We start from the raw sequence: 26,148 nt of genomic DNA, 5'->3' as shown, positions 1-26,148 counted from the left end.
TTCCTGGGGAAGGCCGGTGGGCCTTTTCTTATCCATGCAGTCAGTGCTTAGCCCAGAAGTCAGACTCTTCCTCTTCTACCTCCTTCCCAGTGAGTCTCCAAACCTTCTGCTTGCTCCAGCGGGGAACCATGTGAACGCACTCCAGATGTGCATCACCCATTTCCTCCCTGTCCCTTTCCTCAGCCCAGCTTCCCAGGCTCCTGGAGTGATCCCCTGCCATGGGTTTCCCTTGTGTCAGCCCCTCTCCCCACCTGCCAGCCAACTTTCTCAGCATCACTTGGTATCTGTCCATTCTGACACACAAGGACTTGAAAATCTGTGCACCCACCTGTAGCCACAGGAACACACATGTGCGTGACCCACAGGAGTGGTTTCCAGGCAGGCGGTGGCCTGTAGGGTAAAGTCCACAGCATTCAGCTGGGTATCCAGAGGCCTCCTCCTACGGGCACCTCCCTGCCATCCAGCCTTATCATTTACTGGCCTTCTTCATAATCCCTGTCTCCAGCCAAACTGGTCTACTGGTGAAACTCTGATAAGATAAGCAAGTAAAATTAGAGCCCACAAACCCGGAAGAGATACAGGCAACCAGCAGGGTGCCAGATAGGGACAGGTGCAGAAACCCAAGATGCTCCGGTGTCAGAATGGACATACCAGGCCTTTGAGTTCAAGGGCATTAGGTAGGGATCATGAGAATGGTGCCAATGAATGACTCCATGACTCTGTGGTGCCTCCCTCTGCCTCTCTTCATTTAGTCATACACTACTTAAGTCTTTCCTAAAAGATATAGTTTGAGAAGTGATTTTGCAATGAGTTCAATGAACTGATATATTGTCTAGAAAATGTACCAGGTGTTTCGATAATGGGACTAACCTTCAGGTGTTACCTGAGGGCATTACCAGCTACTTTCAGGACCTGAAGAGCACTATTGCCATCTGGTGGCAGCTACCTAAAATACAGGCTAACTGCCCTCAGAGTCATTCAACAAACGTTTCATGAACACCTACTGAGTGCCAAACAGGAATTCTCCTGGCTGCTGGGGAGACACCACTGACTCCATTAGAGTCTCTTTTCTCCAAAGGCTCATATATAGAGTGTGAGTATAGGCCATCCTATGGTGGTAGCTTGGGGAGCTGATTTGAAACACCTTGGAAAGTGTTTTCCTAAGGTGACATCCACTGAGTTCTGAAAATGCAAAGAAGGAGTCTAAAGTGGGGATATCAGATGACACAAGACTGTCATAAGCCAGGTGCACACAGGTTCAAGGAAGGTTGGGATTGCGGTACACAGACCAATATAGACAGGGTAGGAACTAGGACCAGTTAAGCCAAGTGCTTGGCCAACTATTCAAAGTTGGCTTATCCAGGCAGAACAAATATTGGCAATTTATGTTATTCATCAGGGTGTGGTGACTTGGGCCTTGGGTGCAGTAGGCGCCACATTCTCAGAGGGTCTAGCTAGGTGCCTGAGGAAGAAGATGATGTATGGACAGATTAAATGGCTTCACAGAGCTCAGGGCAGACACCCAGGTTAGAAAACATAGAGCAGAGTCCCAGGGAGACAGTTGGAAAGACTGACTCAAACATCAGCATGTGTGAGTTACAGCTTAGTCCATCTGCAGCCCGGATCCCTGTGTGCACTACTGGTCTTTAGCTATCCACCATTGTATGTACGTGTAGGCATCACTGGATGGAGAACACGCCCAGGATGGGGTTGCTGGAAGAAATACTGCATGGTTCTTCAACTTTTCCCCCTTTACTTCATGGGCTGTCTCCATCTTCCAGCTTCCTTTGCAGTTTGCTGTAGACACATTTGAATTCTGGCCCAGTGAGGTGGGTGGAAATGTTTGCACCACTTCCTGGCCCAACCTGTAAAATCCCTTACATCATCCTCTTCTGTGCTTCCTGTTTGCCAGCTGTTGATTGATGACTCAGCAGAAGCAGCTGATGTTCTAGAGCATGGTGAAGTCACATGGCAAGAGGAGCTTGAATCCCTGAGTCATTGTGTGGAAGGCTGCCTCCTGGACATTCACATTCAGACATGAGTAAGAAATGCACTTCCAGGCCTGGTGTGATGACTCAGTTGACTGACCCTCCATCTTGTAAGTGCCAGCATCCCGTATGGACATCAGTTTGTGTCCAAACTGCTCTACTTCACATCCAGCTCTCTGCCTGTGGCCTGCGAAGCAGGAGAGGATGGCCCAGAGCCTTGGAACCCAGCACCTATGTGGGAGACCCAGAAGAAGCTCTTGGTTCCTGGCTTCTGCTTAGCTCAGCTCTGGCTGTTGTGGCCATTTGAGGAGTGAAACAGCAGATGGAAGATCTTTCTCTCTGTCCCTCCTTCTCTCTGTAAAGGTGTCTTTTCAGAAGATAGGGAGGAAGGAAGGAAGGGAGGTGGGAAAGAGGCAGGGAAGGAAGGAAGGCAGGCAGGAAGGAAGGAAGGAAGAAAGAAGGAAGAGAAAGAGAGAAAGCAAAGCACTTCCATGGTGGTAAACCCTCACGATTTGGTGGCTCCTTATTGCGACACTTCATCCACTCTTGCCCCTGTACTCACTTATTTTCAAGTTGCCATGTTGGGTGGGAACCTATTACCCACTGACATGTTCCTTGGAGGCAGCAGCTTGGTAACCCTTCTGATTATTTTCTGCTTCAGGGTTTCTCATGATGAAGCCCTGAGCACATGTCACAGCAACCTCTTGACTATGAGGAGGGCCTTCCTGGTGCTAAAGCCTTGCCTGGAATTCCTCTGTGCTGTCTGACTGCAGATTGGAAACACGGCTTCCTAGGCACTCGGTCCGTCTCCTTCCACGCCTGCCTCACCCCGAGAAATTAGGAAGAGAAACGTGGCTGTTCCAGACACTGACTTACCTGAGCGTTTCAAGACCTGCCTTGAGGCAGTCAGGCCATCTGCTGACTGTCCCCGCTCCCAAGACGATGTCTAATCATCAGCATGTGGCCACACTCAGCCACAAGGAGAGATTCGACGACCATTCAGAGAGTGCCCACATCTGACAAGCTGAGATCATGGTTGACATAAATTGTTTGAGAGACTGAGATGTAAAAGAGATAGCGGGGGCCATGTCTGATGGGCATCGGGAAGAGCTGCCTGAGGTTTGACCAGTTGGTCTCTCTTGACTTGTGGCAACATGTGCAGCCACAGTCTAAATGGTGTGCTGATGCTGTGTGACATGGATACCTGAGTGAAGAGCGCTTTATTCGTTTTAATAGTGAAATTTTTACATGGCCCCAACGTTGCACATTCTGACCTCTACCTATTTCAAATCTCCTGCATAGTCCCCTCCTGCACGTTCCCAGCTCAATGCTTCCCAGCCATGCTTGTCTTCATGTCCTCAGGAACTCTCATCACAGTGACACACACCTAGGATGAACCCAAGGAGTAGCTGCATGAGTGAACCTCAGGCTGGGAGGCCAATCACGAGCCTGCAGCCATCTAGTGAGAGATCATGAGCTTAGATTTTGGGGGAGAGGACCGTGCCTCTTTGGGTAGAAGCTCTGTGAGATCAGACACATTGTTGTATCTGTGCCATTCCCATGGACTGGAATGGCATCTAACACCAAGCAGATGCTACTGTGCTGCTGAGTCAGTGGAATGGTTGAAGGGAATAGTATGCAGAAGGAGAGAGACTTAGTAGATAGAAACAAGAGGGCTTGATGACTAACTAGAGATGGGTTCGAAGAGGAGCAGAAAGAGAAGGAAGATATGGGAGGGAGCCTGTTTCCAACTTGGGGACTGAATGGAAGGAGATATGATCTACTGATAGGGAACTTGAGATGATGATGCATCCAGTTATAGAGCTACTGAGTCCACAGTCTCTTTGGGACAATGGTTAGAGAGGATCCACTGGGGAGCTGCATATTTTGATCTGAAACTCAGAAAAAGGAATTGGCTTGGAAGGAAGGATTTGGGAGTGATCAGCCTGTGTGGATGCTAATAAAAGCCAAGCAAGTGCCTGAGATGGCAACGTGACAGGTGGTGTGTTTGCACAATGATACGTAAAATATGGTCCCTGCCCTCACAACCAATACAAAATCAAGATTTGACATAGACCTTAAAGCTGTTTATGAATCCATCCATATCTCCATAGCAACCATGAAGCCAAGAGATGGCTCTGTCCTTACCACAGGCAGGGGGAAACATGCACAGATGGCCACATCTTGCACTCTGCTCCAAACGCAGGCTATATTCTCACTTTATGTGGGCCCACAGATCGTGACACTTGGAAATCCTCCACCTCTCACAGGCCCAAACCTGCATGATCTCCCATGCCTCAACCAGAGTGCTATAGGGGCAGGGGAGGGACAAACCTCCTTGTCCGGCACTCCACACCCGGCACTCTTCCCAAGCCACTGGGAGGGTGCTTGTCATGACTCAGTGGCCGAATCCAAAGACACTTGGGCCAACCATTTCTCTTCGCCCTGCTGTAATAGTCCATGGCCCCTGGGCATTGCCTGCTTTTTTGTGGCCCTCTGTTTTCAGTGTAGACAATCAAAGCATACACAGGTTAGGTGAACATCACCTCTATACCCTGGTTTGCTCACAACCACCCTGGGCAGCTGGGACAGCCGTCCCCACTTGACAGATGGGAGGTTGTGGTTCAGAGAGACTAAGTAACCTTTGAAGATCCTTTGGGAGAGAAAATTGGAGTGGCAGAGTTTGACCCTAGGTCTTTTTCAGGCAAATAGCAATGTTCTTCAGTGCTATAGTTAAGACCCTCTGCTGACTTTCCCTCCTGTTCTCACCCCACCTCCTCTTTCTTCCTCAACCTTTTCTTCAGGCTTTTCTTTGCTATGCCCCAGGTTTGCCAGTGCTCCTGGGGCTCTGCCCATAGCCTGCTGACCTGCCTATCAGCGCACTGCCTCTGTGGCCAGTTTTGTGTTGATGGTGTTACCCATTCCTTGGGCAAGTAGTGCTCACAGTGGAAACAGTCTCTCCACTTCAGATTTTTCTCTTGGTCTCTGCAAAGCTGGCCACTTTTTTCTTTAACATCTTTACCAGTGTAGGCACCAAGGTCCTGAGACTCAGCCAGCCAACTCTGAACCCACAACCCTTTCCCTATAAGTGTGTGAGCCCCCGGGACCTTCTGATGGCAGATGGTACCATCTTGGACTCAATCAACAGCTGTTATTTAATGTTATTTACACAGTTGAGAAGGATGCATGCCCATGTGGGCCACCGACTAGAGTGTGAGGGGTCAAGGCACAGAGGAAGGTGGGTGGGACAAATGTTTCCATTTTTTTTTTCTTTTTCTCCTGTATCTTTGGGGTGGAGATGGAGGGTATTAGAGGAGAGGGCCACTCCATGCTGCCAAAGTACATCACTGCTGCCAAGTTTTAGCTCCCTTTTCAGCTTTTTCTAACCTGGGAATGAGTGATAACATTTGTTGGGTAGGTCCACACAACCATGTAGGATCTGGCCCAGCGTGTTTTCCAATGTTCCCTTGCCCCTCCCCAGCTCACCATGTCTTTGAGCAGTGTTGGCTGTGTACTCTCAGCCCAGGACATCTGTCTGACTCCCAACTGCCTGGTGAGTTCATCTGTCTTGCCTAAGTTCAGGAATCATTGGTTTCAAACTTTTTACCATTCTTCTGTCTTTCTCCTTTTGTCCCTGAACTGTTTCTTTGTCCATACCCTAAACACATTTGTGTCATCACAGCTGTAGGTATGATGAGCTCTTGGTTGGCAAGAACTGGATCTTGTATATGAGGTTTTCTTGTTGTTTTCTTTTTCCAAAAAGAGTTCATGGAAAACTTATTTTTTAAATAAAAATACAAAGTTCATGGAAAATGAGTACTATGAAAAACTGCAAGGATTTCAAGATTTTTTTTGCACTAAAATATGCTGTTGTAATTCTACTGTCCACAAAATTTTGAAAAATTCTTGTGTATTGGAATTTTTTAAAAAAGGTTTACTTATTTTTATTTGAGAGACAGATTTACAAAAGAGATAGAGAGACAGAGAAAGATAAAGAGAGAGAGAAAGAGAGGGAGAGATATCTTCCATTCATTGGTTTACTCCCCAAATGGCCACAGTGGCTGGAGCTGAGCTGATTCAAAACCAGAAGCCAGAAGCTTCTTCCAGGACTCCCACTTGGGCACAAGGGCCCAAGGACTTGAACCATCCTGCTTTTCTTTCCCAGACTATTAGCAGGGAGCTGAATCTGAAGTGGAGTTGCCAGGACTCAAACCAATGCCCATAGAGGCTGCTGGTGCTTGCAAGGTGAGTATTTAGCCACTGAGCCACCACACTACGCCTACTTGCCTCAGCCCTAGGCAAGGCTGTAAGCTTAGCGCTGAGCAGCTGGGAAACTTCGGCGTAGAGCAAAGGCATCACTTAGACATCTGCACAGGCCATTTTTAAACATAGGGAACATGGAGGAAATACCACAGAATTTATGGAGTGAAAGCTTTTCAAAAGAAACATAGGACTTAAGTCAAAACAGTTGACTCAATGCTGGAGGAGCTGTCTGCCTGTAAGTAGGAGGAGAGAAAGGAGGCTTTGTCAAGGGGAAATACAGACAAGCAAAGCTCTGTGGGAATGCCCCAGCAATCAGGGGTAATTGGGCTCCTCCACACTCGGCTCAGCCTGGGACAAGCCATGCTCATCTGTACCCGGGGTGTTATCTTCCAGAATTTTAGAAACACATGTCCATTTCTAAGTACTCATTGGAAACAACTCACCCAGAGAGGCAGGGTGGCCAAGTCCTAAGTGAGAAATACTGAATCTCTGTGGATAGGGACAAAGAAAGGAGTGAGTGGTACAATCGGTAAAATAGGCCAGTTGCAGCATGACATGGGTATGACAATTACATCCATGAAAACTTCAAAATATACCTTTGTACAGGCAGAAAAAAGGATGAGAGAGGATAATTAATCATTTTTGCACAGTCTGTTAGTGGGAGCTGACACGGTATATTTTCTGTCAAGTTTTGGAGATTGTTTTTAATTGCAAAACTATTAAAAGAAAACTATTCAGGAAATAGTTAAAGACCTCATGTTTCATTATGGTAAACACTACGGCCACAGTCTGCTCTTCATCCAGGAAAAATCCTGGCTGGCGCGTCCCTGCATTGCATCACGGATTGTAGTATGTCCTTAATCATGTTATCCTCCTGATGGAAACCCATCAGCTCTCTCACGTGTGCCTCTCCCACTCCATCCAGGTTCACGTACTCTCCAGAGCCCTCGGAACATTTCTTCCACTCTGCACCCAGCCAAGAAAGGGTGGGGTCCTCTCCGTGGCACTTACAGTCTCCACAAATCACAAATCACTCAGGAAATGAGCCAAGAATGTTAGCCAGAACAACAAATGGATGAACTCTGTGCCCTGGGGGAGGCAGAGATCCGTGCAAGAAACGGGGGCATCTCTGAGCTGGCCAGGGACATTGGGAAGCACCACCGTCAACAGAATGGGACAGTGTCCATGGGGTGATGCGGAGGGCACATTTTTTCGAACGAGTTTAAGAAGCAAATCAGAGGCCTGGCTTCTATCACTAGTCCTTGTTCCAATCACTTCCCCATTATGGATTTTCATTTTTCCCTCTGTAAATAAGTGTTGGGCTTGGTCAACATTTCTCAAAGCACATTCTTTAGAACACTGCATCTGGGATGTATTAATAAATGCCCCTGGAGAAGGATCCTGTTGCCAAGCATACTTGAAGATGTTGCCCTCTGCCTCCTCCTCTTGGAGATGCCCAGGAGAAGGTTCAAGTCTCTGAGAAATCCTGCATTAAGAAAAGGATCACACTGATGGGGACTCTAGCATTTCCTAAGTTGATTGCACCCTGCACTCTTTAAGAATTCTTTTCAGCATCTTTCTGATCTAAGGCTGAATGAAATCATACCGAAGGTCACTTCTCCCTCTCTGAATCCACGGCTGTGTCGAGCCTGTTGCTTCCACTGTGTAACCTGGCTAGTGTTTCCTTTGGCTGACAGCAGAGTATTTCAGATGACTTAAGACAGGCCTCTGTTTTGTGAGAGAACACACACATCTGTTAACAGGTCAGCACAGCCATGAGGGAGTGGAGTAGGGGAGATGCAATACAGCAAGGGGAGGGGCAGGTCAAAGCTGCTGCCTGGGACATTTAGGTCAGTTGGGACAATGCAATCGGTGAACCCAAAGTGGGTTGACAAAATAGGGCAAATGTCAGGGGGAGGGAAGGAGACTTGGAAGGTCCTTGGTGCTTGTATGGTTCACTATGTTTTTTTTTTTTTTTAAGGTTTACTTATTTTTATTGGACAAGCAGGTTTACAGACAGGAGGAGAGACAGAGAGAGAAAGATCTTCCATCCACTGGTTTGCTGCCCAAGTGGCTGCATTGACCGGAGCTGAGCTGATCTGAAGCCTGGAGCCAGGAGCTTTTCTGGGTCTTCCATGCAGGTGTAGGGTCTCAAGAACTTGTTCAATTCTCTACTGCTTTCTCAGGCCATAGGCAGGGGGCTGGATAGGAAGTTGGGTAGCCAGGATATGAACTGATGCCCAAATGGGATCCTGGCACTTGCAAAGTGAGAATTTAGTCACTAGACGATCGAGTTGGGGCCTATGGTCTACTACCTAATTGGAAGTTGTGGTTCATCTAGACCTCTGGATTTAAATACTGCATTTAATGTCTATGATGTATACATCTCATTACTATCTTTTAATGAGGAGGATGGGCTCCAGGATTATACAGCCCTTGCCTGTTCCTTTTGACCACAAGCTTTGCCTCTTAAGCTTCTTCCCGAAAATTAGATGAGTAGACACACACGAGCCCTCTTTGCCTAGTGACTAATGCACAGGGTGAGTACTTTGAGTGGCATTATCACAATTCGTTGTTATTATTGCATTTTCAACCCAGAGTCCTCTCTAATTCAACAGCTTCACTCAAACATCTCCCAGGTATCTTAGACCTGGCAGGTCCACATCAGATTTCTTAATTTTTAAAAAGTATTTTATTTCATTTTATTTTAAACATTGTTTACATAGTTGAGGGATGCATGCCCAGGTGGCTCTCCACTCAGGGTGGGGAGGATGGAGGCATGGTGGGAGATGGGTGGGAAACGCTTCCATTTTTTTCCTTCTCTAATGTTGACAAGGGTAAAAGGGAAGGAGGCTACTCCTTGCTGTCACTTTACATCAGTAACTGGGGAGGGGGTGTGGTCATCTCTTGATGCCCTAAAGACCCTAATGTGGGGAAGCATGTTTCGAGGGTGTTACTGGAATGGTTTTGGTAGTTTTGAAATGTTGTCAGCATGTTGAAGAAATCTTTCCAAGGACTATTGACTGACCAAGTCCACCTTAGTGCCTCCACAGACCCAGACACCTGCTGCAAAGCTTGCCCGCGACAGTGATCCATCTTGTTCTGCTTTCCATCCTCTGACAAGGCACTCATGGCCTCTGCTGGCCTAGATGAGATACAGAGAGAGAAAGGAAGAGAGAGGGAAGGAGAGAAATCTTTCATCTTTTTATCTGCTGGTTCATTCCTCAAATGGCCATAATGGTTGTAGCTAAGTTGATCCAAAGCCAGGAGCCTGGAGCTTTTTCCAGGTCTCCCACATGGGTGCAGGGGCCCAGGGACTTGACCTGTCTTTCACTGGTTTCTCAGGCACATTAGCAGGGAGCTGGGTCAGAAGTGGAGCAACAGGGACATCAACCAACTCTGGCTTCCATGTCTGTTTCTCCTTTTTTTTCTTTTTTAAATTTTATTTTTGAAAATATTGACATTGTTGGTCAGGGTGGGAAGGGTCAAGGATCAGGCAGAAATGGCAAAGACCATTGTTTACACATTTTCTCCTTCCTCTATCTGGCAAGGGAAGGATACAATAGGAAAGAGTACCTGATACCATCCGAGGATCCCCGTTGTGGAGCATGTTCTGAGAGTTTCGATAGTCTGTGTATCTTTAACACAGTTAAGTTTTTTTTTTTTAATCTAAGATTGATAGACCAGGTTGAGGGTCAGATACACTTCTTTATTTGTCTTCTTGATTATTGTCTGTGCTGTCTGGTGCCAACATCATAAACTCAGCACAGACCCTGGCACCTGCATGCATGAAGAAAAGAGGGGAATGTCACAGTGGATGCACCCTTCTCATCACCAAAAGTGCGCTGTATTGACTGATATGCAAACAACAATTTGGTCTCTTTTGGTCAGATAAGCTATAACAAAGAACCTGTACATGAGCTTATGAATCTGCTTTCAAGAAACCTTTCCAGCCTGTGATGACTGCAACAGCCCAGGGCCAGCTTTGAGGACCCCATCCTAGCCTGGAGGAGCCTCAAGACCCAAAAACTAAGGACCTTGATGGGATGGCTGTTGCTACAGTTTGGCCTGGTTTAAAAGTGTGCCCAGAGGTTCCTGCGCTGGAAGGCTGGTGGGCGCTGTGCTGACAGGAGATGCAGGAAGACCTTGCAGGGAGGAGCCCAGCAGGACGAGTGCACGAGATCACGGTAGTTCTCATGGAACCCTGCTGAGTCCTCCCAAGAGGGAGCTGTGGAAGGGTAAGTCTCCTTGGCATTTGCTCTTGCCCTGTGCTGCCTTCCTTGTGTGTCCTGCCAGTGGCAATGCCTTCTGCCATGACACCCTCACCAGAGTCTGGGTCAATGGGGGCTGCCTGATCTCCAGCTTTCAGGTTCCAGTGAGCTCAGGAAACCTCTTTTCTTCACAAAGCACCTAGGCCCAGATGGTGCATTGTAGTGGCAGAAAGTGGACAGGACAACTGTCCTTAGAATAGCTGACGTTTTTCCATCAGGCTGGTACCTGGTCTCAGCTGTTCCTGGCATGTTTAGAGTCGCCCAGCCCATACTTTTGCCTACAGGTTTTTGACAGTGCAGAGACACAGATAGTGGAGGTGAGTCATCCCTTTGAAGACTACTTGACAAAAAGTCCACATTTGCAACCATCTTGTCTCTGGCAAACACGGGGCCGGTCTGCTGCTCTTCCCAGGAAAGTTAACATAAATGTTTATTGACAGAACAGTCATCGAGAAAATAAAGTTGCTGATTCATTGCCTTACACTGAAACCCTTTGTTTTCCCCCTCTGCTTCCTTCCTCTTTATAAAGAGACACGCTGAGAAAGAGAACATTTGGTGGGACCCGCTGGCTGGGATGTCTCCTTGATCGCCTGTTCCTGCACCTGCAGATCATAGTGGCTTCTGCCTGGACGGTGACGTTAGCTTCTTTGCCTTCGCCTTGAGACTGCCCCTTGGAGCCATGGGAGCTGCAGGCCTTCTCACGTTGGAGGTGAATGTCCCTGTGGTGACAGTGGCCCTGTCCGTGACTCTCCTGGCCCTCCTGAAGTGGTAAGTGCAGCCTGCCAGCATCAGGAATTGGGACATCCTGGGACATGTCAGCTCTGAAGCCTTGCTGGTGCCAGGGTGGGGTATGTGGGAGTGTTTTTCTTCTTCTCTAATCTCCGGGGAGTTGAGTATTAACACAGCTTCAGAATGAAAAGCAAACAGTCAGGTTAATCTTTTGCTAAAATGCAGGAGATTGAAGTGTTGGGGGAAGGCTGGTGATTCAGTGCCTGAGAACCCTACACATAATTAAGTTTGAAAGAGATGGGAAAAGAAACACATGGGAAAGGCACTGGCTTTGGGTGGAAGCATTTCCTTCGACCTGGTCACGTCTTCCCATAAACTTAGAGGCCAGTGCAGACTTGAGCTGCGAGCTGCTCCCTGGGTTTCTGGCAATGCTACCGCAGGCTCTGGGGCATCTGTGGATGGAAGGCCTTCCAAGGACGCTGCCTTTGTGCGGACTCAGGCTGTTGGTTAAACTCGTCAGCTTCCTCCATCAAAAGCACCTGGATCTAGGTGGCTTGCGTTTTGGAGGAGCAAGTGGAAAAATAATGGAATTGGAACAGCATTTCAATTTGTTTCCGGTGGTAATAAAGCCTCCTCTAGATTAATAACTGGGAAGGCACTTTGAAAAGCATCAAGCATTATGCAAATGTAAGGTATTCTTCTTTTGGAATTTGCATAGCTGAAAGTGGGATTCACGTTTGATGTTCTGTGATGATGAAATTACTTCTTGGAAATTGGCTCTGAACCTCAGCGCAAGTCCCAGTGCTGGTTCGCATTTTAGCTGGTTTAATTACCTTTTGAACCTTCCAGTCTCAGTGTAGCCTATCTTGCATTGAAACCGGTCAGGTGCAAACCAAAAGCCAATGGCAGCCTCTGGCTTCCACCCCCCAGTACCCTAGCTCAGGGATCCAGCACAGGGCCGGACACACAGAAGGTGCTTGGGAGACCTCAGCCTCTGTAGCGAACCAGTGACAGCAAGTCAGGGAAAGCAGGTCTTTTGCGGTTTAGTTTTGTTTTACTTTTTTAAAAAAAAACTAGTATGGTTTTTATTTAACATTTATTTTGTTTTATTTGAAAGGCAGAGTTACAGAGACAGAGAGAGACAAAGATGGAGTGCGACAGAGAGATCTTCCATTCAGTGGCTCAATCCCTAGACGGCTGCAATGGCTGGGGCTGGTTCAGATCGAAGCCAAGAGTCTGGAACTCTCTCTAGGCCTCCTGTGTGGGAGATAGGAGTCTAGGCACTTGTACTATCTTCTGCTGCTTTCTCAGGCATATTAGTAGGGCCCTGGATCAGAAAGGGGGCAATTGGAACTCAAACCCGTATGGGATTCAACATTGCAGGAAGCGGCTTAACCCACCATACCACTACACTGGCCCTACTAATAGGTCCATCTGTATTAATTTCTCATAGACAACAACGCACTGATGATGATTCCCCAAGGAGGTTCCCTGGAGTCCTCCAGATGGGCTCACCACGTCAGTGTTGGTGCTGCACACTTGTATCCATGTCTGCTTCTGTTTTTTCTTGTGTCAATTCATGTCTGTATTCGTAAAACCAATTTTAGTGAGTGACATACAGTGTGGACTCCATCAGTGCTTGATGAGTGAATGACTGAGTTGCGTCCATTAGTGTTGTGCTCACAAAGGGGTGTGTGTCCTGACTGATAAGCGGCTGTGGCTGGTGTTGACAGTCAGCTTGCAGCAAAGGCTCACAGTTGGCCACCTGACTCCAGCCAGCAAGGCAGCTGTACATTGGTAATCTATTCTGGGGGCCATATTAATAACCCGGTTCAAAGACACGGAGATTTAAGATAAAGGTGCTAAGTACAGATGGCAAATAGAGGTGAGAGCTGCCTTCCATTTGTTATCACCAAAATATTTATTGATCTGTTAATGTGTGCTAGCCATGGTGGGAGGTCCTGGTACAAGGTCAGGGAACAGGAGGAGTTCAGGGTCAAATGCCCAAGGCAGGTGTGGGGGACAGGCAGAGGCTCTGGGGTTGAGCTCTGTGTCTGGAGAAGGGGATGCTAGGGGAAGGAGACTGCAGGAGAGAATGGCCTTGGTCATGGTTATGTCGCCTGGGGCCCCATTTCTGATCCAGTTCCCTAAAGATGATCTTCCTCAGGCTCACATTCGTCCTATCTTGGGCAAGACCCTTGGCAAACACAAATGAAGCAAGGCTGGCAACTGGTCTCCCACTACAGAGGGGACACATGTGGAGGAGGGAGGTTGCTTGGACGGCAAGGAGAGGCTTCATGGATGGAGAGGGCTGCAGGTGTGGGGACCCTCACAGCCCCTGAGAAGGAGCTGTGGCACATGTAACATTCTGAAGGTTCAAACTCACTCGACCATCTTTGAAGAGCCGCACCTGCTACCAGGCTAGGTGAGACAGCACTGGGAAGCTGAACACTGAGCAGGTGAAGCCCCGAGGGAGCACAGGATGTGTTTCGAAGGCAGGGTCAAGGTCTCCTCTCATGCAGTTCTGGCAACGCATGCCCGAGGCACTGTTGCCCTCTTCGCCTCTGTCTGGATGTGGTCAAGTTCAGGAATCCACAAACATCAGCCCAATATCGAGGCTTCCCGTTTGGCTCTGCTCCTCTGTCAGCCTCCACTGCTGTCCCTCCTTCTCTCCCCAACACCGTGTGTGGTAGTCATATTGACCTGGAGCATTCTGCTCTGTGCCATGCCTTTGCCCCTGGCTGCTCCCCTTCCAAGGTATGCCCTCCTTCTTTCCCCAGTGCTGTGCCTAGGGCTGACCCCTCCATGAAGTGTTTCCTGCTTGCTCAAGAAACCCCCACTCTCCAGCTCTACTTTCATCAGATCTCTCATTCTTTGTTTCTCTCATAGCACCTGGCACTTGGCTAGTTCCTAGTAAGTGTTGGCTGAAGGGTCCCTTGAGTCTTTTATCTTGGCCAGTGCTTTTGCCTTCCCCTTGGCCTTCACAGTCCATTCTCTTGGCTTGGGGTCTCCCCACTGGGGCAGGCCTGCTGTGCTCGCAGCTTCCGTCTGCTGCCTGGCTGAGTTGGTGGTTGTGGTCCCTCACCTTGTAGAGCAGGGAGCCCCATGGACTCAACACACCCTTCCTAGCTATCAAGTGTGCATGTGAATCTGGAAGAAAGACAAAAAGGCTAGTTTCATCTAAAAAAAAAAAAGAGAAAAAATGATAAAAAAAATAAGCACATATATTGTCTTTTTCTCTTTTTCTCAATGATGATCATTTAAACTGACTGAGCTATCACCGAGTGGTTTGAACTGCACTGACATACGCTCAGGCCTCGCCACCTCCCCCCAGGTACTGGGGACAGAGTTGTGGATGTACATGATGGTGGCTAGGAACGCGTGCCAGGGTGATCAACATACAAGATAAAAATATTTCAAAAGTTCATTTTCTGTACAAAGTGACTAAAACATTACCGTTCTGGAAGACATTCTATGTGCAAGGACCAAGTTTCATGAGCTGAGTATTTCTGGAAGCAGCCTGAGAGACTTGTGTATTTCAAACCCTGCCCCCCCCTTTTTTTTTGGTTAAAAATGTTTTTAAGTTTGCATGAACTTGAAAAGCAGACTTTTCACAGATCTATGTAGTTCACTCCCCAATTGGCCATAACAGCCAAGATGGGAGCCAGGAGCTCGGCTCCTTCCTGGAATCTTACGTGGACACAGAAGCCCAAGTACTTGGCCATCCTCTGCTGTTTTCCCAGACACATTATCAGGAGGCTGGGTTGAAAGCGGAGCAGCCAGGACTCAAACCAGCACTCAAACCAGCACTCATGTGGGATGCTGGCATCACAGCTGGTGGCTTAACGTGCTGAGCCGCAATGCTGCTTGGGGTATTTAAACTTTCAGGCAACATTTGGGAACTGGTAGCTGCATTTCTCTTTGGAGGATCAAGATTTCTTTATTCTTCAAGAAAAAAAGGATAAGGAAATATCCCAAACACGAGTAGCAGCTTTTCCCCTCCTCCTTTTAATCTTTCTATATCTTTCACATTTCTTTAATGGGAATGAATATTTAGCAGTAACAAAAAAAAATAATGAATTTTACTGAAAGGAGTGGGAAACCTTTCTTTCCTTGGGGTGAGAGAGCAGCTTCACGGGTGTGGTGGGCAAGGGGGTTGGGACTACACGCTCACCCTCTAATAACAGAGGAGTGGAGTGTCGGGGAGGGGTGGGAGGACTTGAGGAAGGGGGCGTTTCCTAGGGAGAAAAAGGTAGTGAGTGCCCTGGGGGCTGGGGAGAGTGGCCTTGGGAAGGTGGAAGGGCTCCCCAGGCCAGCCTGTGTGGAGCGCTCGGATGCCAAGATGCACGTCCAATGTAAGAATAGGACTCAGCAAGGCAGTTCCTCACCGTGTATCCTCCTGTGCACGGTTTAAACTAAGATGCGAGTGGTGATTGAGACATAAAGTTCATATGGAAAAGTCCGCCACTACCCCGCTAGTTTCTCAGTGAACTTTTCTTCGCATGTAGAACTGGATTGTAATTCTAGACCCACTCCCACCTCCAGACTATATTTCAGAGAATCCACTGGAGTGGGCTTATGGACACCCAGAGAAGCCTGCTAGAGCTTGGCAGAGCTAGAAGCTGTTTGGAAGTTCCCTGGTATGGTCAGGGGTGGAGGAAGGTGCCCAGAAAGGGAGTATTTGCAGACAGAAGGTCAGTTTGGCCACCTCTTCTCATGTTCTTTTTGGGAATTAAAGTTGAGGCAGGCCTTTCATGGAGATTTGGAGCTTATCAAAGGCCCTGGGAGACTCGGCTCTAAAGAATCTTGTCTGTAGCAATTCAGACCAACAGGGACTGTTCCCCTACAATGGGCGGGCAGCTGGATGTGTCTGTGGTCAGGTGGCTGCCCCACCTGCTTGGAAGCTAAGGGATTGCTCAACAGGAACGGAATGATAAAATAACCCCCTTGGTCAGCTCTGAGGTTCCAGGCTGCTGTTTTGTTTACATCAGGACCAGGAGTGTAGGGCTGGCTCCAAGTTCAACATCAAAGGAAGCAAACAGCCACTGCTGTCCCGTAGGTGGCAGGGGTGCTGCCTCGGGAGGTTGTGGATATTGCCACAGTATGTATTTGGAAAGCACTTGATGCACCATTGAAGCAGTTGCAACCAATGACCACTGTGCCTTCCAGAGCTAGTTTACATGCTCAAAAGCTGCTTGTGCTGGTCTGTGCTGGTCTGAGCTGCCACTGGTGTGAAGGAAGTAGGGTGCAACACAGTGAGCCTTCTCTCACCTAGGCTCCCTGCTCAGCCTGAGCGTCAATTCCCAGGACTCACAGGGAGTCCCAGGGGGAGGTGTGGAACTGTTGTTGGCAGGCAGCTTTGTGGGGCCTCCTGGCCGCTGTGTGTGGTGACTGCTTTCCTTCTCCTTCCAGCCCCAGCCCACCGGTCTTTTAGGGTCACCAGGTAGCCAGATGTGACCCAGGGAAGTCGAAGCATCCTGCTATGTGGGTAGCAATTGGCCTGGCAGAGGAGAGGAAGTGGGCAGAGGGAGAAAAGGCCCAGGCAGCAAGTGAGGTAGCAGCCTTTGGTAGAACAGCACGCTGAGTGGGAATAATGGGCATGGTTTACAAAGACATTTTAAAGGCATGGACAATTTCTCTGAGCACCGAGAGAGGGAAGCGCACTATTTCCCCTTAAGCTTTTTTTTTTTTTTTCATTTGTCTGGGATACAATGATACTTGGGTTTAATAACTCAGCGATGAGCTTGGAGATAAAATTGAGCCTGCTTATGAAAGCTGGGTCTGTATTTCCTAGAGGACTATTTCTACAGAATATTATTTGTTTGGTTTTGTTTTCCCTGTGTTAAATAGTTATGCACAGTCTTCCTCTCTTTCTTCTTTATTGATTTTCCAGAATGGGAGTACGAGGTGTGACTGTAAAGTAATGTGACTGATGATTTTAGCATACACACCAGGCCTCATACAGGCAAATGAATGATATGACCTTGAGAGCCAGGCTCTACCCTCGCTGTAGATAGGCCACTATCAGCGAGCAGGATCCAAGGACATTTCCATGGGACTGGAGCTGGAGGTTTACATACCATCTTCCAAAAACCTCCAGGGCAACAAATCTTTGTTTGGGGTAGATTAATAAAAAAAAAAAAAAAAACAGAGAGAGAGACAACAGGTGAACTGTGGCAAGTAGGTGATTAAACTGGGTAAGTAGTCTTTGTAATCCAAATGGAAAATGTGATTATAGAATAATAAGGCATGCAATCATTTACTCAAAGGGCACACACATAGGTTCTGGAAGCCAAGAGTTCTGAGGAAGGGATCATGTGCGCTGGGCATATGTAAACACATACAAAAGTAAAGTTTAATTACTTCATTTGTTTTCATTTTATTTGACACAAAGAATTCCCATCAATGGCCAGAACTGGGCCAGGCCAAAGCTGTGATGTGGTACACTCAATCCAAACTAGCAGGGACTCAATTACTTTAACCATCACCTGCTAACTCCTAGAGTGCGTATTGTGAAGGGAGCTGGAACTGAGACTGAAGCTGGGACTTGAATCCTGGGATACTGGTATGGGCGCAGGTATCCCCAGCAGTCATTGCTTATGCATTTATTTATTTTATCTGAAAGGCAGAGTTATAGAGAGCAACACACACACACACACACACACACACACACACACACACACACCCCAGAATCTTCTACTTGCTGTTTTACCCACCAAATGGCCATTATAACCAGGATTGAATCAGGCCAAAACCAGGAGCCTGACACTCCATCTTGGTTTCCCATATAAATGCAGGGTCCCAAGTACTTGGGCCATTTCCATTGCTTTCTTGGGTGCATTGGTAGGGAGCTGAATCAAATGCTAGAGATTTTCAAAACTGTGTGTTGATCCTACCTCATCGATGAGCTCTGTGGATAACATCTAATAAATGCAGGTAGTCAAGTAATTCCCACTGTAAAAACTGGAGAGCAAGATTGCAAAAAAGGGAGATGTGGGTGAATGCAGGTCCCAGCCCTTTAAAAGACAGAGCATGCCTGAGGGAACGTGCCCAGGCTCTGAGTGGAGTGTCCTGATGACAGTATGTGTCATTCCGGTTCTGGCAAAGAGCAGAGTGCTTCCTGTTGCACTCCGCGGAACAGTCAACATGTAAAGCAGTGACGTCTGACCTCTTCCCCGACCCCCCATTCTGTTGTCCCAACCACAATGTATATTTAGATCATGATTGATTGCCTTTCCTTTTTTAATTATTCAAAGACAAACGCGTTGGAAGTCCTGCCAAGGAGCATAGCTGGTCAATGAGATAACCAGTATTTGTATGTCAAGTCAGAATTCCACCCCAATGCAAAGAAACTTGACATTTCACTTAACCTGCACCCTCTTGTTGTCAATACATGCACAATGTACATAAGGCTCTTTGAGGCATGGAGCTCTCAGATATCCCCTCCAACCATTCACAAATCAATACACATCAGGGAACCCTGGGAAGTGAAATACTCAGAGAGACAGTGTCGTCAGTCACACGCTTAAGGGTTTTGCTCCACCTGCACATAGAGATTGCATAAGAGGAACGGCAGCATCTTAGAACACATGAGCTTGCAGAGGGAGGTAATTGGGAAGCTCTTGGGAGAAGTGTGGAATTGTGGAAGTCAGCCAAAGTCTTACCATTTAGAGTCAGACATTTTTGTCCATAGGCCACAGTGGCTAAGTCGCCCCCACCCTGGCTAGCTTCCTTATTGGTGGGAGAGGGCCAATGGTGCTACCTCTCCACGTGAGACACACTTCCCCCTTGGCTACTGGGGCAGCTCTCCAGGGATCAGTCTTGTCCCTTTGCTTCCTCTCATCCCGACAGTCAGCCAGCCCCCAGGCTGGCCAGGCTTCCCTCCTAAGTGCTGCCAGAGCCAGGCCTTCTTCTCTGTCTCTTTCCTATGAGAACATCCCTGGCTGTAACAGCCTCCCCACTGACTTTCCCACCTCCTGTCTTGTTCTTGTAAGGATGTCCTATAACTGCAGCTGGAATAACTGCAGCTGGAATAACTGCATCTGGAATATCAACTCCTCCACTGGTCTCCCCTCAAGGTTCAAGAGACCCTCCCCATCCCCCGACCTGGTCCCAGCTCCCGGTGCAGGTTCATCTCTCATTACTTCTCTCTTGGCCCTTGCTTCCCTGCTCCCAAGTCTTTTGTATACCATACTGCTCCCTGCTGATTTCCTTCCCTCCACCAGCTCCTATTCCCTCATCATGCAGGACAGAGCTGCATCAGGAACTTCTGTATTCCTTTGGCTCTTGTTCTACTGTATTTGCTAGCTTCATATTCTCTCTCTCTCTCTCTCTCTCTCTCTCTCTCTCTCTCTCTCTCTCTCCCTCTCTTTCTCTTCTGCATCACTTACCTAACTCCTATATTTGAAAGTGAGCTTCCCAAGGCAGGACAGGTTTATATGAAGCTTCAGCCTGATGCTGCACATTGTACGAAGGCACACAATGCATTTCTATAGGGACATAGGGATACAAGTAGTTTTTTTGAATCAAATGTAATTCAAGGGAACAGCATAAAGGGTTTTGTGTGGCACATGCTTGGCATACATAGACACCCGAGCCTGTGATTTGGTCTTTGTTGCTTTGAATGTTATTTTAGAGAATCTCCATTCATTTCTGGCTGCATACCACCACAGCCAGCTACCTCCTCCACTTATACAACATGATTTCATTGAGTTGAGATATTGAGCTTAATAAAATATTTTGTCTTTGTAATTCAGGCTAGACTGGGTTGACTACTGATTGGTGTTCATCTCTGGGCTATGTATGAAAGAAAAATTGCAACACAAGACTGTAGTGCAAAGATGGCAGTTGAACTCATTTTAAAACAAGCAACTCTCAAGCAGTTTAACATTTTGCAGTTCCTTGCTGCTGCCTTGACAACACAGCACTTTCCCCCACCTTTCATAGTAGCCCAGAGCTGTGTGAGAAGCTCTCCTGGGTTCAAGTCCTGGCTACTCATGTGAGCTTAAGAGGGTTGTCTAAGATATCTGGGCCAGCTTCCCAGCATATACATAGGAATAATAATAGCACTTGCCTTACAGCCTGTTGGGAAGATTGCATGAGTTACAACATGGAATAGACTTGGAGCAGTGCCTGGCCCAGTTAGTGTTCAATAAATGTTAGTTAATAGCATTATCCAATGACCGCAGGCTTAGGCTCAACAACAACTGTCTAGGTGTTAAGCACATAGATCTTGGTTTCCATTTTGTTGATTTATTTTTAAAATAGTATTCTAATTTCTCACATCATCCCCAGGAAGGCATTGGAGTGAAAAGTGAAGAGAACTGTCTTGTAAACAAGTGATCTCATTTGCAATGAACCTAGACCTGAATGCCAGTAGATATCTTTTAACCCTGAACATATACAATGTGATTTAAAATGTCTGTTGAGCTTAGCAACTAAGGAGTCTTTTCTTTAAAAAGGGGGGGGGGGAGGAGGGAGGACACTTATTTATTTAAAGGAAGAATAGCAGAGAAGAGGAAAGAGAAAGTGACAGAGAAAGAGAGAAATATCTTTCATTTGCTGGTTACTCCCCAAATGGTCATAATGGCCAAAGCCAGGATCGTGGAACTATAACCAGAACTCCTATCCACATAGGGGCCAAAGCACTCAGATCTTCTTCCACTGCCTTCCCAGGCACATTAGCAGGGAGCTGGATTGTAAGCAGAGCAGCTAGAACTTGAATTGGTGTTCTGATATGCTGTGCTGGCATTGTAGGTAGTGCCACCACACTGACCCCTTGAGCTAGAGTGTTAGGATGTCAGGAGTGGTCACACATGCTGAGGTGGTGCCAGAAGCCAACATGCACCAGTGATGGGGAAAGAGGGCAGTTGAGAAGTCAGTGGGCTTTTCTTGGAAGGTCACAGATACCAACTGCCCCTGTGAACTTGATCATTTTCCCCTATGATGAAGTGGAGGTTGTTGTTCTTTGCCCCATCTGCTTAAGAGTAGGATGAATGCTTTATGAATGGTAAACCTTACATCTGTTGCTATTAGTTTGTAGATGGAAACTGTTTATTTCTAACTCCTCAGTAGTTAAAAATGAAAAGAGCTTCATTTCTTAAAAAAAAAATTTCTGTAACTCAAGATTTAAACTCAATTTGATTTCCGGAAATTTTTCAAATTTCCTTATGACAAAATTCACTTTTATCTTCTGAATTCAGCAGTAACAGCTCAGCTTCTCATTTGTTTTATGTTGGTGGTTGACACCTGTCTTGCCCTTGGGCTGGTGAACTTGAAGTGTAAATGATGCATAGCAAATCAGTAAATAAATCCTGCGGAGCCTTACTTTTCTCTCTCATAGACCAGACATTTTATTCCTTACTCTTGAGTCCAAATCCTTTACCACTGCCACCCTCAATAACTGCGAGGTAAATGTTTCTTTGCATGTTTTATTATCCATCTCACAGAGCAAACAAGTAAGCCAGTCAAACATCCCACCAACCAACCATCTCTTCTTTAACCGTAGGTTCCACCTCCTCCCCTACTCCACTCATCTTTCCCAGCCCAGCAAGTGACTGGAAGAGGCTCCTGTACTCTCTCACCTTCTTATCTTCATCATTCCTGCAATGGGGATTCTGCTCCATTCTCCACTGAAATGTCTCACTGTAATGCCACTGTTAAGTTCCTAAACGGAATGAACACTTTTTCAATCCTCCCCATTCTTTAGTGCTTTATAATATTGGCCTCAGGTATGTCTAGTCAGTTACTGCTGGGTGTATGTTAAAGAATGGGGGAAGAAAAAGGTTGATCAGCATTGGTGACAAGCCTGTGACAAGCCAATCTGACACATGCGGAGATGAAGTTCTTGAAAAGTTAAGTGAATTGACTGGTATTTGTCAGCTATTGCGGCAGTCACATTTTGTAACAAACCTCCACAAATTCATTGGCAACTGGAAACATTTTTCTTTCTTGTGATGCATGGGTTGGCTGGGGTAACTCTTCTTTAAGCTGAGGTTGGGCTTCAGATTTACCCCCACCTGCTTTTAAGGGGGTCAAGAGGCTACTTGTGGAAAGCTCTACTCCTTACAGATCATTGGAATGACAGCAATGACAAGGAGACAGCAATGTCTCTGTCTCAAGGTCTCAGCCTAGAAATGGCTTGAGACTTCTTCTGGGAGCTGGCGCCTTAGCACAGCAAGTGAAGTCCCCCATCTCATGTGGGCACTGGTTTGTATCCCTGCTACTCCACTTCTGGACCAGCTCCTTGCTAATGTGCCTGGGAAAGCAGCATAGGATGGTCCAAGTGTTTAAGCCCCTGCACCCATGCAGAAGACCTGAAAGAAGCCTTAGTCTCCTCCTTTGGACTGACCCAGCTCTAGCTGTTGCAGCCATTTGGTGAGTGAACCAGCAGAAGGAAGACTTCTCTCTCTGTTTCTCTCCTTCTCTCTGCAGCTCTGCTCCTCAAGTAAAAATAAAGAAATCTTATTTTAAAAAGTTTTCTTCTACTCATATTCCATTGTCCAAGCAAGTTCTACATCAGCCTAACACAAATGGAGTGAGGAAAAAGAAGACTCTGTCCATTGTGGTAGGAGGGACTGTCAAGTAATAGAACAATGAGCATTGAAGTGAGATTTTAATACAGAGAAGGAATGAAGAAATAGGAGCAAGGATTCAATCTAGCACATGCTTCAAGATCTCACATTGGAATTATCATCTTTGGCAAATCAGAAAGAGGCCATGAGAACAGCAAGGCAAGAATAAAGTAAAAACAAAAAATATATATACCAAAGTCTTGAAGTAAATGCATAGTTAGATTTTTATAATAAATGAAAACAGGAAATCTCTGGAAAGCTCAATATCAACCATAGATGCTGATGAGGAATAGATCAGCCAGACACTGATGTGGTGAGACAAAGGAGGTCTTGGTTATTCACACAGTGAATTTCATGTAAACTGTTCAAAGATAAAAGAGATTCCTCTCTTGCTCTCAAGCTCCTCCTTGTCATAAACTTCCTCTAGAAGTACATACTGGGGCGCTGCCCCAGGAGTGATTTATAATCTTGAATCAGCTACAGGATTTCATCCCTTCCCCTCTCCCTCAAAAGGCTGTGATGATTAAAACAACTGAAACAAAATGAGCTAGCATTGAGCATTGCTAACCTGGGTCCAGAGTTCACTGTAGCACTCATATTGGATCTGGGCGGAACTGGGCATGTCAGCAGGCATTTCTGGGTAAGTAAGGGGTTGGGATCAGGTGTTAAGTCCTGGTAGAGCAGAACATACTCTTGAAAACAAACAATGGACTCAAGGGTGGGATAGGCCCTGAGATTTCAACTCCAGCTGGAAAGGCAGGACTTAGGAAAGGCTTAAGATCAGGAGATCTGAGGCGAGCTACTGCAGAAAGCATTGCATGTTTACCATGTCCTGAAACACAGCAACCAGGGGACAGCCCTGGAGATGGGGAGCTGTATTGTTGAGGATAAATACATTGTTTCCACACTAAGCAGTCAATTTATGGATGTTGTTATGCCAAGAAATAGTTATGCTGAAAAAATAAGCAGTTCCAGAATTGTTTAAAATATTCTCACGGGGGCTAGAGCTCTATTGGGTTATTAAGGGAAAAAAGTGTTTATGATGTACTCCTTTGGCAACTACCCTAGGTAGTTGCCAGAAGAAAGGGCTGTCAGAAGAAAGGGTGTATTTCAGTAGCACAAGACCATTAGCATGTGATGGATTAGGCTTAGGTTCTCAAAGGTACAAAGAGACTTTTGTGCTACTTCTGAGCTCCACATTGTTGTGTATGTTGGTCCACTCTCTTCTAGAAGGGGAATCCAAAAAGAATACTCAATAACGATCTCTTAGTTGTTACAATCCATAGAGAAAGAGCGTGCTGGGCTGGCATGGTGGCATCACTTATAAAACTTTTGCCTGCAATTCTGGCGTTCCCATATGATCACCGGTTCAAGACCCAGCTACTCCACTTCTGAATCAGCTCCCTGCTAATGCTTCTGGGAAAGCAGTGGAAGATGACCCAAAATACCTGGGCCCCTGCACCAATGTGGGAGACCAGGAAGAAACTTTTGGCTCCTGGCTTCAGCTTGGTGCAGCCTTGGCTGCTGTGCCCATTTGAGGGAGAGAACAAATGGATGGAAGATCTCTCTGTCTCTGTGTAACACCACCTTTCAAATAAATACATCTTTAAAAATAAGAGTGTGCTGCTTACCACTAACACAGAGATGAGTTACAATAGTAATACATAACAAAACCAAAACAAAATAGAGAACCCAAGCCTAGCATTCAAAGTGAGCCAATAAAGCATAATTTCAGAATGAGTGTCTTCTTTCACTGGGGACAGTTTCTTTCTATCTGACCTCTTCTAGGATGGTGAGGAAGACCCTCCCGCTCACACCCACAGATGGGATGTTCTCTTTGGGCTTTTCCAGGAACTGTTGCCCATTCTGATGATCTTTATACTGAGCTGGGTGGGTCATCCCCTCCCTGCAAATGTATGTCCCCTGGGACCTCAGAATATCATCTTATTTGGAAGTTGGCTCTTTGTAGAGGTGAGTTGAGATGAGGTCATACTGGATTGTCGGGGAAGGGATTGCCTAATTCAATGCATTCTGTCTTTACAAAAGAGAGGAATTTGGACAGAGAAACACAGCAAGGAAGACAGGGAGAGCATGCTGTGGTGAAGGAGGAGAGACTGGAATGAGTGATGCGTGTATAAGCCAGCCAGTACCAAGGAGTACTGACTAGTCTCAGAAACTAGAAAGAGGCAGGCAGGACTCCTCCATTAGTGTCTTCAAAGAACATCTTGATTGAGACTGCTGAAGCATCTTTGTGGTGATCTGATATAGTGGTACCGGGACGCTAATGCTATCTCCTGCCCCTCATTGAACTTGCTGAGCCAGCACAGCCAAGCCAGCGGCTTGGTTTGAGGCTCCAGAACCTTCATTTAGGTAGATCCTAGGGTCAGTCTCTAAGTCTCAGTTTTCCCATCTGTAGAATGGTCATAGTAAGGATTTTAGAGTGTGAAAGTCTCAGCATTTGTCAGGTGTTTTTGAAATTGTGTTTGATGGGCCAGTCCGATGCCGACACATAACAAATGTGTAGTCATCTGAAGTTTCCTTGATTTTATCTTTCCAGTAACAATGAAGGTGATCCTGTATGTGCTGTCAGTAACGTACATGGCATCTGGGATAGTGCCAGGCCCAGAGTGGGCACTAAAGTCATGCTTAGCGGGTGAGGCATGGCTCACCTGCTCTTGCTTCCATACACCAGCCCAGGAGGAGAGAGCTCAGTGGTGGGATGAGGTTGTGATCAGCCTCACAAACCCAAGCTGCACTTTGGGGAAGAAGGAGCTCATCGCATGAAAGCCACCCAAGCAGGCCGTAGGTGATGTGATATTTGGCCTCCAAACACCTCATGGGGATCCAAATTTTGTTGGCCACACCATGCACAGTGTCTCCCCTACTGCACAGGAATCAGCACGCAGGCAGCGTAGGTGGTCACTGTGCAACAACCTCCACGATGAAGCTGCTGATGCCTGGAGCTTTGCTCCTGAGCCCTGGCTCCTCTTCTTTTGAGTTGCTTGTTCTGGGGGAAGTCAGCTTCTGCGCCGAGGAACCCCAGAGAGAAGCCCCCGTGGCCAAGCCTGCCAGCAGCTCTAGAAGCTTGTTCTCCAGCTTCATGGTCTCTGTCCGTAAGCACCTGAGCCAAACTACCAGCTAATCTGATCCCAATTGCTTCTCGGCCTTTTGGCTAAGATCAAGTGTAGTAATCTGATCCCAGATTCTTGACCCTCAGACACTAAGAAAATTAATGTTTGCTGTTTGAAGTCAGTTAGGTTTGGGGGCAATCTGCTTTGCATCAGTAGTTAAGTAACACTCAATGAGCAAGGGAAGGCTAGGATG

At 46.9% G+C, this 26,148-nt stretch overlaps 1 protein-coding gene across 1 annotated transcript in view; it reads left to right on the top strand.

Moving 5' to 3' along the window:
- The first annotated feature begins 11,033 nt into the window (after positions 1–11,033).
- TBXAS1 (thromboxane A synthase 1) overlaps positions 11,034–26,148 on the top strand; it is a 147,368-nt gene continuing 132,253 nt past the window's right edge. Inside the window, exon 1 of the mRNA XM_041002369.1 lies at positions 11,034–11,290. Within this exon, the coding sequence (XP_040858303.1) occupies positions 11,202–11,290 (89 nt within the window). The 5' untranslated portion in view covers positions 11,034–11,201. The remainder of the gene's footprint in view (positions 11,291–26,148) is intronic.

The sequence above is a fragment of the Ochotona curzoniae genome, unplaced genomic scaffold, assembly GCF_017591425.1.
Source record: "Ochotona curzoniae isolate NIBS_2020 unplaced genomic scaffold, NIBS_Ocur_1.0 scaffold_2476, whole genome shotgun sequence".
Lineage (NCBI taxonomy): Eukaryota > Metazoa > Chordata > Mammalia > Lagomorpha > Ochotonidae > Ochotona > Ochotona curzoniae.
The sequence above is the reverse complement of the archived record's forward strand: the minus strand, read 5'-3'. Positions and strand labels throughout refer to the sequence as shown.